General features: G+C 35.9%; 1 protein-coding gene across 5 annotated transcripts in view; it reads left to right on the top strand.

The window, feature by feature from the left end:
* The window catches only part of mas (trypsin-like serine protease domain-containing protein masquerade), a 192,824-nt gene that overhangs the window by 173,974 nt on the left and 6,297 nt on the right, over positions 1 to 12,553 (top strand). For all 5 annotated transcript variants that reach the window (XM_073987408.1, XM_073987406.1, XM_073987405.1 and 2 more), the window contains exon 2: positions 11,759 to 12,493. In XM_073987408.1, coding sequence (XP_073843509.1) covers positions 11,950 to 12,493 — 544 coding nt within the window. In that variant the 5' untranslated portion in view covers positions 11,759 to 11,949. The remainder of the gene's footprint in view (positions 1 to 11,758; positions 12,494 to 12,553) is intronic.

Here is a 12,553-nt window from a genome sequence, read left to right as displayed (position 1 = left end):
TAAAAATAAATATGACAAATAATATCGAGAGCGGTTCATATAGGAATATAGCTTTTTTTGTTACGTATGTTTAATTTCAATGAAATTTTGAAGACTTAGCAGTCAGAAAAAGTCACCATTATTTACAAAAGTACTTATAGTTGGGAAGGAATTGACCAAGGCTGTTAAGTATCATATCTTTGAGAGACTTCTTAAGATTTATGTTTTATTATGATAGATCCAAATCATTAGGAATACTTATAGGCGGAAAGGCTTTCAAAGGAGTGTTACCTCCTGAAACTTAAAAAAATACCATAGTATCTCCATAACAACCCTGAATAGGTATATAACTCCTTCATATCTCCTATACTTATTCTTTAAAATATTAAAAACGTTAATATAATTATGGCATTCCATTATATTTTATCGTAGTCGGGGCAGCAAAGCGCGCCGGGTTCAGCTAGTTTGTTATAAAAGCCAGATAGGTGAAAACTTTCGTATCTCCATAAAGGAAATGATTTCGATTGAAACGATTATGCACAGAGGTAGTGGTATCGCATAGGCTATCGCATAGTCGGCCCCGTACCGACTATAGTCTTTTCTCACTTGTTGCTCTTCTTCCAAATTGTGGTAATTTTGCTTCTTTACATACCTATAAAGCCAGACATGTGCCTCAAACCATTAACAAAATTAGGCTCGAAACACACTCCCCACATAACGCGAATTTTCGTAATAAAGTTGAACGATTTGTAAACGTTGTAGAGGCGTAAACTTTTACATGATAAAAGGTCAAACAGTACTAAACAAAAATAAGATGAACAAATGACACGACTCATGCGTTATGTGTCAAAAAGTATGTAAAAGAGTACCTCTTGTTGGATCACCAGTTACAATACCAGCTATTTGTCATCACCAAGTTCTAAAATAGGGTTGAATTTCAATATTAGTCGTATTAAACCTATGATAGCTAAAACATAGATCAAACATATTTAAAGTTGTGGGCGTGGCGTGCTTCTGAAGACGAATATTCTATTTTAACTTAGAAGCAACGCACGCCTTGTGGAGGTTCTCTTCCTAAATTGAACAAAATTTATTGCCTATTTTCACCAGGGGTCATCCCTGTACATCCTCTTAAATTTTCAAGAAATCGGTGAAGCAGTTTTGGATTTATAACATATTGTTACGAATGTATCTGATAGGTTTAAGTTAATTTAGTTTAATTTCCGTTCATTTAAAAATTTCAATTGTAACTTAAAGTTTTATTAAGCAGTTACTTTACATAAGCAACAACAACTACCATGTAGAATTCTCTTTATCATTCTAGTTCTTACTTTACCTTTCGTTAATGTGCTTTTGTTTGTTTTGTCATAATCATGTACTTATTGTTTAGTTTGTTACTTCTTCATTTCTTGCATTTGTTTGTTGTTGTAATTACGTCATTTGTGTGTTTGTCCACTTGTGTTTATCTACGCCTATGTATGTGAGTCTGGTTGTTCCCTTAGTGCGAATGTACGTCTGTGTGTTCGATGCACAGATTCGAGGTGTTGCCAGACGTGTTCTAGAGGATTCTTGAACGAGGGAATTTTTAGATAAATTCAGGTGGAACTAGCAATGACGAGTTAGATGTGTATTAAGCGTTGAACTGAACAGATCGGTTAAAGAAGTGCTGCGTGCTAACTAGATACAAGCTGTGTGCTTAGTAATTAAAGTCGGTTCCGAATAAGTGTAATAAAATAAATAAAGCATTGTAGAAACGTAATCTAAAACGAACCCTGTTTTATTTGGAACTAATCGTAACGGGGAATAAAACAACGTCTACACGGAGATTAGATAAACCTAGTTCCGTAACAATATTCATATTTATACATATTGGTTGTGGTGGGGTCTAAAGCCCCAAATGAGCACCTAGGTTCAGAGATACAACAATCCATTGCCTCGCAAATTCTCACCAATACGTTCGTCAGTTTTGCTAAAATAGCGTTTTTAAAAAATATGGCATAAGGGAGGTATGGCATAGGGAAGGTATCCCTCTGAAATTCAACAAAATATATAAACTTTTTTCCACGGGTCTTCCCTGTACATTCTCTGAAATTTTCAGGAAAATCGGGTGAGTATTTTTGGATTTTAAAAAAATATTTGAAAAGTGGCCGTGCTAAAACAGAGTTTTTAAAAACTCGGGCATGGGGAAGGTACCCTATCCCCCTCGGAAATTCAGCCACTGGTCATCCCTATACATTATCTGAAATTTTAAAGAAAATCGATTAAGCTGTTTTGTATATAACATATGGTCAGAGACGCAACCACCATTGCCGCCCAAATTAATTTTCTCACCGATACGTTTTGCTAAATAGCTAAAATAGCGTTTTAAAAAAATAGGACATAGGGGAGGTACCTCGACCCCTCCGAGATTCAACAAGATATACAACCTTTTTCACCACAGTACTTCCCTGTACATTATCTGAAATTTTTAGGCAAATCGGTTCAGTAGTTTTGGACATATATATTTAATATATATATTTGTTCCACAAACATCCCATAAGGGACAAGGGAGACTTTGGACATATAACATATTTATAAGGTGGGCGTGCTAAAATAGCGATTTAAAAAAATCGGGCAAATTTATAGCCTATTTTCACCACATGTCCTCCCAGTACACTCTCTGAAATTTTCAATTTTTTAATTTTTTTCTTTGTATTATTTTTTCGAAAATAATTTAAAAAAATTAAGTTTCAGTGTTTTATTTAGAAATGCAATTAAAACTAGAAAATAATTTGTCACTTAGCCTCAATAAATATATTCTTTCTCATGATGGAATCTCTCAAATAAAACGTTTGCCGTTTAATTTTGTCACCATTTATAATTTAAATGCAGGCGTTTTATTTGAGAGATTCCATCATTGGGAACTCCAAATGCCCAGTTACAGCCAATTCTGGCTAAAAATGAAGACAAAATCCTTAAAACACTTCAAATCGGGTGGTACCACTATATGGTGGCTATACCAAAACCTGGACCTATGTCCACAATTTTTGGTGGAGAAATTTCTGTACCATTGGGGACTCCAAAGTTACAGAAAATTCGGCCTAAAAATGAAGATAAAATTCTCATAATACTTGAAATCGGGTAGTACCGTTCTAAGGGGGCTATAACAAAACCTGGACCTACATATGTCCACAATTTTTGGTGAGGAAATGTCTGTATCATTGGAAATCCCAAATGCCAAATCACAGCTAATTCGGGCAAAAATTAATATAGAATCCTCAAAATACGTGAAATAGGGTGGTACCGCTATATGGGGGCTCTAGAAAAAATGGGCCCATATTCATGTATTGTCATCCAAATCCGAAAAGAGTGCAAAGTTTCAGTTCGACTGTGTTAAAAATGAGTTACAAGATTTGAACTAAACGGACACCAAAGCAACTTAAATAAAACACTGTAATAAATACCCTCGACCATAGTATGGTGGATATATTATGTTTTTTCCGTTTGTAACACATTAAAATACTGATAAAATCTTAATTATAAAGTGATTCTATAAAAAAACTTCTGCATAAAAAGCGTTTTAAGTTTTTTTTCAGAAGTTTTGACAATTTTTGGAGTCACTGTAAGCGGATATTTAACTGAAAACAAGGTATTGATAGGGGCATATATCATAAACAAAATTACATAACCGTTTGTTTCTCACTAATTTTATCATCCTATTATTGCATATAAATAATTTTATGTTATATATAACTTTATTTCATCATAAAAACAAGTAAAAAAGTATCAGTCGGCTTTGCCGACAGAGATATACCCTCAGCCTGTGTATATTGAAACATTTTTTTCACAAAAAAACGCATGTATTTAGGGAGTTTTAAAAATTTTGGGCGTTTGAACTGACAGAAATGTTGATTAGGATTAAAGATCAAAAGTTTTGCGGAGGAGATACTAAAAAGAATGGATCTCCAGCCACTGCATATGGAACCATAGGGGTTTTTTTCAACTTCAGGGATGTTTGTTCAAGAAGTATGGACTTGCCCCTGAAAAAACATTTACCATCGCAATTGAGGCAGCGAATGCAAGTTGCTTCAACAAAAATCAAAGTGATTCGAAAGCAGGTCTTAAAGTGAACATGTATCCGAAATTTTGTGTGGGAGGTACCGGATGGAGTGGACAAATATAGTCCATATTTGAACCTGATCTATATCTGGTAGATATATTAGGATGTGTAAGGTATGGTCAAATCCGGCCACTCTCTTCAAAAGTTATCGTACGCACAATTTTTCCGAACATTTTTGAACTTTTGTGGGGCAGGTACCTGATGGAGTGCACCGATATGGCTTATCTTCGAACTTAAACTATGTTTGGACAAAATATTACTAAGGCCAAACTTTGGACCGAATATGCAGACCTGTTCGAGAGTTATTTTACCCTCCAACCTCCTCACACGGTGTCATAGGGGTTTTTTGCAACTTTCAGGCTATTTTCTCAGGAAGCATGGACTTGCCCCTGATGAAACTTATACCGTCGTATGGAGGGCAGTGAATACAAGATGCTAAAGCAAAAATCAAAGCGATTCGAGAGATGGTCCTAAACTGAACTTTTCCAAATTTTTGTGTGGGAGGTACCCGACGGAGTGGACCGATTGAGTCCATATTAAAACCTGATCTAAGTCTGGTACACGCTCCACGATGGGCAAAGTATGGACCAAATCGGTTACTCCCTTCAAGAGTTATCGTGCGCACAAATTTTCCGAACATATTCGAACTTTTGTGGGGGAGGTACCGGAAGGAGTGGACCGATATAGCTCATCTTCGAACTTAAACTAAGTTTGGGCAAAATACTACGAAAGCCAAAATTCGAACCGAATCGGTTCATCCGTTCGAGAGTTATCGTGCGCTCCAGCCAGCCAGACAGACAGACAGACAGACAGACAGACAGACGGACGGACATTGATCAATCGACTCCAAATTGTCTGAAACACATTTCGTCCAAACATACTTGGGGTCTAAAACCATTATTTCGATGAGGCACATTTTGACCGTATGAAAGTGTATATACCCTTCATAGCCTAAAGGCTGAGGGTATAATTAAAAGTGGTTTGTGCGGGACCTTTTTCAATATTTAAATGGAATAAAAGTAATTTTTAGTAATTTTAGGCAAAAGGTCATTCTTTGGTGCAACAGGAAATAATTTTTTGATATTTTTTTCATTTCATAGTATGTTTTTTCTTTATAATAAAATTGAATGAATGTTATTTTAGACATTAGTAGACAAAAATCTATTCATTTCCACTGCAGAAAATCATTTTTGAGAAAAAAATGTCAAAATGTCATAAACCTAATGTACATACAAACATTTTCCACCAACACCAGATTAAAATAAGCTCCATGGAATTTCACTTTTATAACTGATTCCGAAAAATTAGCGAAAATTTGGTGTTGTTAATCATTACTTTGAATTGCTTCAAGTTTGTGTTTTAAGTCTTTTGTTTCAATACCAAACCAAGACAAATGATCAAAACAGTTGCTATGTATTTTCTAAACCCAACGTGACGGAAACTTTTCATAGGATAACATTTCCTCGAAATATTAATTAAAGTTCAAAGATGCACTGTATATTAGGATGATCCTGTGGTTTCAACACAAAAATGTGTTAAACATCGAAATAATGGTTCTTGCTCCTTTTTGTGTTATATGTACAAGAATGAGTTTCATGAGCAGTATCACATGCTTCAAATTTAAAAATTTTTCAGTAACAGGCCAAGGGGATATTTCCGTCATAAAAATCCACGGATACTTCTTGATCTAACAAGGAATTCCTTTTCAATCATTTGGTCTAAAAATTATATCTGTTTTCAAATGTATTTATCGGCAAGACTACTTCTTTAGATATTTACTAGTATTTCTAAATTGTTATCTAAAAATATCATTAATTTTTGACATCTATGCATAATAAATAATACAACAATTAGAGCACATACTAAAGTTCGACTCCATAACACCGAAACCAACTTCTTGGACACACATTCAAATTCCTCCATTCCAGAGAAAAAAAAAGACATTTCTAACTAAGGCAAAATATTAATTAATAAATTAGAACATTTTTATTTTCTTTTTTATTAGTAAAGTGAAATTAATTTGTCATTCAAACGGTTGTTTCCAATTGCAGTTCATCCACTGCATTTATGGCAGCAGACACATAAAATGTCTTTTTAATTATGAACTCTTGGGGGGAAGTACTTTGACTTCCGTTCCAAAAATTCCCCATTGCTTGCAAAGTGAAAGTCTTTCCCTTGCCAAGTATGGAGCTTGAAAATAACAAAATCAACAAAATAAAAAAAGAAGAAAAACCAAAACGAAATGAACGAATACAACGAGAAGCACGCATGCGCCAAACGCCCTGTATGGTGTGGCGGCGAATGTCCATATTTGCAGCAGGAGGCCAGTTTAACAGCTTAGCTTAAACCAATAAATAAAAGCGTACGGTAAAGTGCAAATAAAGTTTAAAGCACAAACAAAAAATGATTGAAAAAACCAGAAAAATTTATCAAAACTATGTCAGTGCTGTCATGTAATGTGTTCAAAAGGCAAATGATGACAATGATCTTCATACATGTTTTATTCGAACATCATAATGATGTTGAATGAAAATACATACATATTTGTGAAACAGCAGAAAACAAGTTGTTGTTATAACGGTAGAACTCCACTCATACAAAGACCAAATAAATGAACATGAATGTCGCACAAAGCACTGCACTAATATAGAATTCAGTGGCATGAATTTTTCTCAAACCTGAAGTGACATAACCAGATGTGTGCATTCTTCTGGCCATATCTGCATTTATTTTAAATGGCATCAAAGAGAAAGAATGTTCAGATGTTAAACAAAGGAACAGAAAGATTAAAATGTTAAAATATGGAAATTAATTTAGAAGGTAATAGAAATACAAACCACCTTGCATTTGCCGGGGAATGAAAGAAAGAAATTTTCGAATGACAAATTTATTGATGTTCTTATCAATTTACATTTTTGTTTTCTATTTGAGATATTTTTTTTTTTTATTTTTTTTATCACATAAATTGTTTTTCAACTTCACCTTGCCATGTGGGAATTGTTTCAAATAGATGCAAATGTGAATAAATTAGATTAGATCTTATGAATAATACAGATTTTTAAATGCTATTGCAGTTTCTGTGATAGAAATGGAAATTTATGAATAGAATTTATTATCCTTTTCAAGCCGAGCATTATTCCTATCATAAAATATATGTGGGTGTGGAAAATAATTCGATCAAATTTAACACTACTTCAAAGCATTTTTCCTACTAGGTAAAGATGTTCAAATTTGTTGCTTTACTTCTCCAATTTGGAATACCATGTTTTTCGATCTCGTTATACACTTGGCTTTGGCCTTCCAGTTCTGCGTGTTCCGCTTTGCGGCCGTGGCCTAGCCTATGCAAACATTTTATATCGATACGTTTAACTATTGTATAGCCCATACAGCTCGTTGTTCATACGACGCACAGTGTAGCCGCAGTGGGCAAATATCGAAAAATGTGACGTTAACTTTTATATATGTTTACGTTTCCTTCTTACGGTATACACATCAGATACGTCGAATCTGAAAGAATTTTGTCGATATAAATATATAAATATGAAAAACATTTCCCAGGTAATCTAAAGCGATAATCATCTGAAAATTAGACGACCTTTAAAATAGCTATTTCCGAAAATTTTGTTGATAATATAAAAAGTTTTGGATGGGGATGGATGGGTGGGCTATAAATAAAAAATTTTAATACAATAAGTTGACATCAACTTGACATGGGCAAAATACCGTTATCAAGAATTAAAAAATTAAATTTGATTTAATTGTGATTGCCACCTTCGCTCTTGGATTCCGTTACTTGGACATCTCTTCCGAAACGATATGTGTAAAAAACCCTCTGTCCATCCCTGCAACCTTTAGAGATATATCCAAATTTTAATGAATGGTCAATTTGATATTAATGAAAAATAGAAGGAGTTGACCTAGGTTGTCGAATTTCTGTACAACTACTTATGAGATGAAAAATGAATGAAAAATTCAAATTTTGGTCCATATCATCCATATATATTTTTCTTCGATTTTGCTATAACTTGGTAAATTTTAATTGAATAGCCTTCAAATGTAATATGTGATATTTTCTTAGGCCCCTTAGAAGGTACAGATTTGGATATATCCCCCAGATATAGCAAATATGGAAGCGGTGACACTGTCCGACGTCGATATCCACCATCAACGTATTTTGACCGAAGATCTTTCGAAGAATTTTTCTCTCAACACATCAATCTCTATCTTATCTGCTTACGCAAGTTCCGAGGAATCATACATTAGCACGGCTAATATCAGTGTTTTGTAAAGTGTTATTTTTGTTTGACGAGATGTGCCGTTGTCTGTAAACTGATTATTTAACCCAAAGTAGCATATACTGGCCAATACTATTCTTCTTCTTATTTCACAACTGATGATGTTTGTTGAGTTCATGGGGGTACCGAGGTAGACGAATTTTGTTAAAAGTTATAGGTGCCAATTTCCACAGTTGGTCTGAGTTCTATGAACGTGTTGTGCGTCGATACCATCAACGTGGTCTTGTCGCCGTTTTCTGTCACACCCACTTCAGCAGAGTTTGCATCAACTTTCTTAAGTGTATCAGTTACTTATTTTACTGATCGTCCGCATAAGCAAGCAAGTAACATGTGACTATTGGTGTAAATTGTGTCATTTCTTTCGACGTTTGCATCTCGTATAACCTTTTCCAACCGAATGTTCAACGCGTCACACGAAAGGCTGTATCCTTGTCTGAAACTTCAGTTGGCACTAAATTCTTCGGAGAAGTTCTTTCCTATTTTAACTGAGGGCCGGGTATCAGTTTTTCATTTAATTTTACAAATCCGATTGAGCTTTGAGGGGATACAAAATTCAGACATGACTTCAAATACCTTTGAACGTAGGGTGCTATCAAATGTTGCTTTATAATCGACAAAAAGGTGGTAGGTGTCAATCTGCATTTCTTTGGTCTTCTGCAGGATTTGTCGGAAGGTAAATACCCGGCCATTGTTGGATTTGTCAGGTCTAAAGCCGCATTATACAGTGGTTCCGCCCGTGGACAAAAATCGAACAATTTATGGCGACAAATTTGATTGTGAATGAAATGACTATTCTCTAAACCCATCAACTTTTTAATACCCAGTATTATTTTTGTCAATTTACAGCCGTCATATGCTAAGTTAAGTCGTAGAAATATCGATTTGTTTGTGGTGCCGCAAAGCATTCGTAGAGGAGGAAAGTCTCTAGTTTACTACATATGATAAAATTCCAGCTGACCCATTCGCCACCTGGCAAGATATTTACCTTATACCATGCCTATAAAATCGTCAAAATTCCGAAAATCGGGAAGTACGTTTATATGGGATCTATACCTACACTTGGACCTATATTGAAATTTTTTTGCAATGAGGTATTTTATTCACTGAGAACTCAAAATGCAAATTTGCAGCCAAACCGTTTGGAAAATTTGGGAAAAGTAGTTCAAAATACCGAAAATCGGGCGGTACCTTTATATGGGGTCTATACCGAAATGTGGGTGCCACCGTGGTGCAATGGTATGCACACCCGCCTTGCACACTGAAGGTCGTGGGTTCGATTCTCCGGTCAAACAAAAACATTGTTCCACAACATCCCATACGGGACAAGGGAGACTTCTCTCATATCAATGAGTGCACCCCGATTCATATTTAGCTCAATGACATGGGACCTACTGTTTATCGCCGAGTCCGAACGGCGTGTCTTTAGACACCACTTTTTCAAGGCTGAAACACTCAAGAAATGTCGCCAACATTACTGAGGGGTATTTTGCCACCGTTGCTACCTAATACCCATGTTGAAACAGCGCTAGTGTGACCTTCGACTAAGCAAAAGGCAGAAAGAAGACTTAAGCGCCTATAGTTAGAGCACACAGTCTTATCTCATTTCTTGTGGACGGGACACATGGTGCTCAGGTTCCAATCGTCGGGTATAAAGACATGTAAAATGCTGTTTAAGAATGCCAGCAAAGCTTTCAATCTGTACTAAGGAGATTGTCTAAAGTAGTCGAATATAAGCTTAATTATTAAATATTTTGGTTCAGTTACCCCTAAGTCATTGAGTATAAAAGCCAGGATGTCTGATAACTTTGGTAGCGTGCCTTATGCCTTGTGGCCTTATTATTCTTCAGACGGTTTCTTGCTGGACGGTATACCCTCAATACCATCTTCTGACATTGGTTCAGTTTTGAAAAATGAATTTCCATAACCTTAGCACACACTATTATCGCCAGATTACCTTGCTCGTCTCTACGTGGGTGATGTGCCTGTATCAAAGCAATCAGATAGATGTTTCTATCTTTGGTATAATTTTCTGCCTACATTCTGGTTCCTGTACATCTTGACTTTTTCAATTTCCCGCTTTCTCATTTGTATCCCTTTCCTACAAAAAGAAGCTTCTCCTCCAACTCCTTTTATCCCGATACCACCCTCCTGCTATACTCGCTACTGCTGATTGTAGCGTACCTCTATATGCCGCATTTTTCTCTCCTGGTCATACCATGTATTCCATAGTGTAGGCTTCTGGTGCCAAAGTATGAAATTTGCGGCCCACTCAATGTAGGGTAATTCTTTGTCACTGTAGTGATAAGTTATCGGATCGAGGAGTGCTTTCGTTAAACAATTATGTCAGTTTAGTGAAATATCCAGTATCCGATATCCAACATTCGTGTTGTCTCTCTTCGTACATGTTATTTAGCTCACTACTTTTAACGGGTGTTAAATACATTTCACCAGGAGACATAACGAGAAGGTCAGAGTCCACTTGAGATGAAACAGGAGCGATAATAAGTCCTGGGCTTTGCCATATTAAAGCCGCTCAGAACCTCTCTATTTTTCTTCCATGCCGTCACCTTTGTGAACTTACATACCTAAAACACAAGTAAAAAACCAGTACGGAAAGGATTAAAGCCGGGCGGGGCCGACTATATGATACCCTACACCACCTTGAATATGTAAAATAAATTCCGTCACACATTCCAGGGTGTTTAGTGCAGCTATATGAGTGGCTATATCCAAATCTGAACCAAAATAAATAGTGTTCGTCCTTGGGCCAAGAAAACTATCTTCCCAAATTTTCATGCGAATCGGGCAATAAATACGACCTGTACTTTGTTTACATAAATACATGGACAGACGGACATGCGTAAATCTATGTATATCCCTAAAAGGAACTATGGGTCTATCTCGTTTCCTTTGCATGTTACAAACTAATGTACAAAGACATAGTACCTTTACCACAGTGTGGTGTAGGGTATAATTACCAGTCGGTTTTGCCACATCTCACTAGAAAAAGCTTGGCCTTTCCTTAATAACTTTATGGTAGATCCACGACAATGTTTTATGATTAAACGTAGTTTTGCATTGTTATTATCCCGTCAACAAAGGATTGACTAATATAAAGACAAATTTTTATTTTCGATATGAAGATTTATGTTTCATTCCAATGTTTGTAGTCTTTTTATATATCCATTCGTCCATCCACAGTTTCGATTTTTTTACATTAAATTCAACTTGCTAAAAGTGCTAATTAAACTTTTTACTCAAAATATTTTCTTACACTTTTCCTCGCACTATAGTTGCTGATCATCATGAATTATAAATACACAAACAACAACTCCCACTGTATAATAGCCAAGAAATGTAATCAGAAATTCGTTTTTATTTGCAGGTTATTCATCCATCCATCCATTTCAAGGGAAATCAATGATGTACCGAGTATTAAGCGAAAGTTTCTAAAAAACGAACGTGGATCAGATAACAAATAAAACGCATCAATAACAAAAAAATAGCAAAAGTTTATAGAGAAGAGGAAAGAAGGCGCACACCACCACCTGAGGAGAAACAATCAGCCGTCAGATAATGATCAAACATAAAACACCAACGTTAGTCTTAGGACTAACGCTTCTAGTTTTTGTGTGTACGACGCCATCACTGACAGCGGCCCAAGATGATTCGTTAGCCGGTAGTTTTCTATCCGGTCTATTGGATACCATTACGAGCACAGCAGATTCTAAAGATTGTCCCGGTGTGTGTGTCCACACATTGGCCACACTTATTTGCTATGAAGTGTTGGATGATGTACCATGTCCGTCGCCCAGCATGAAATGCTGCATAGAAAGTGCGCCAGCAAAAAATGTATCATCTCTGTTGAGCAGTAGCAGCAGCAGCAGTACCACAACAACTACAACGACTACCAGTACCAAACGTCCCACAACAACTACCACTAAACCAAAGCCCAAAATAACAACAACCACAACAACGCCTAAACCAAAAACAACACAAAAGAAACCCACCACAACAACTTCCACAAAGGCGACTACTAAGAAACCTGCCGCAACTACAACAACAGCAGCAGCTGCCACAAAGAAGGTGGACAAAGACAAAAAGGCAGATGAAAAATCAGGTATGGAGTAATCGTTAAATATTTTAATTAAAACAAATTAATTAAATTAATATACATTTC

This window comes from Musca autumnalis, unplaced genomic scaffold (assembly GCF_047663935.1).
Source record: "Musca autumnalis isolate F117 unplaced genomic scaffold, ASM4766393v1 scaffold_4, whole genome shotgun sequence".
Lineage (NCBI taxonomy): Eukaryota > Metazoa > Arthropoda > Insecta > Diptera > Muscidae > Musca > Musca autumnalis.
The sequence above is the reverse complement of the archived record's forward strand: the minus strand, read 5'-3'. Positions and strand labels throughout refer to the sequence as shown.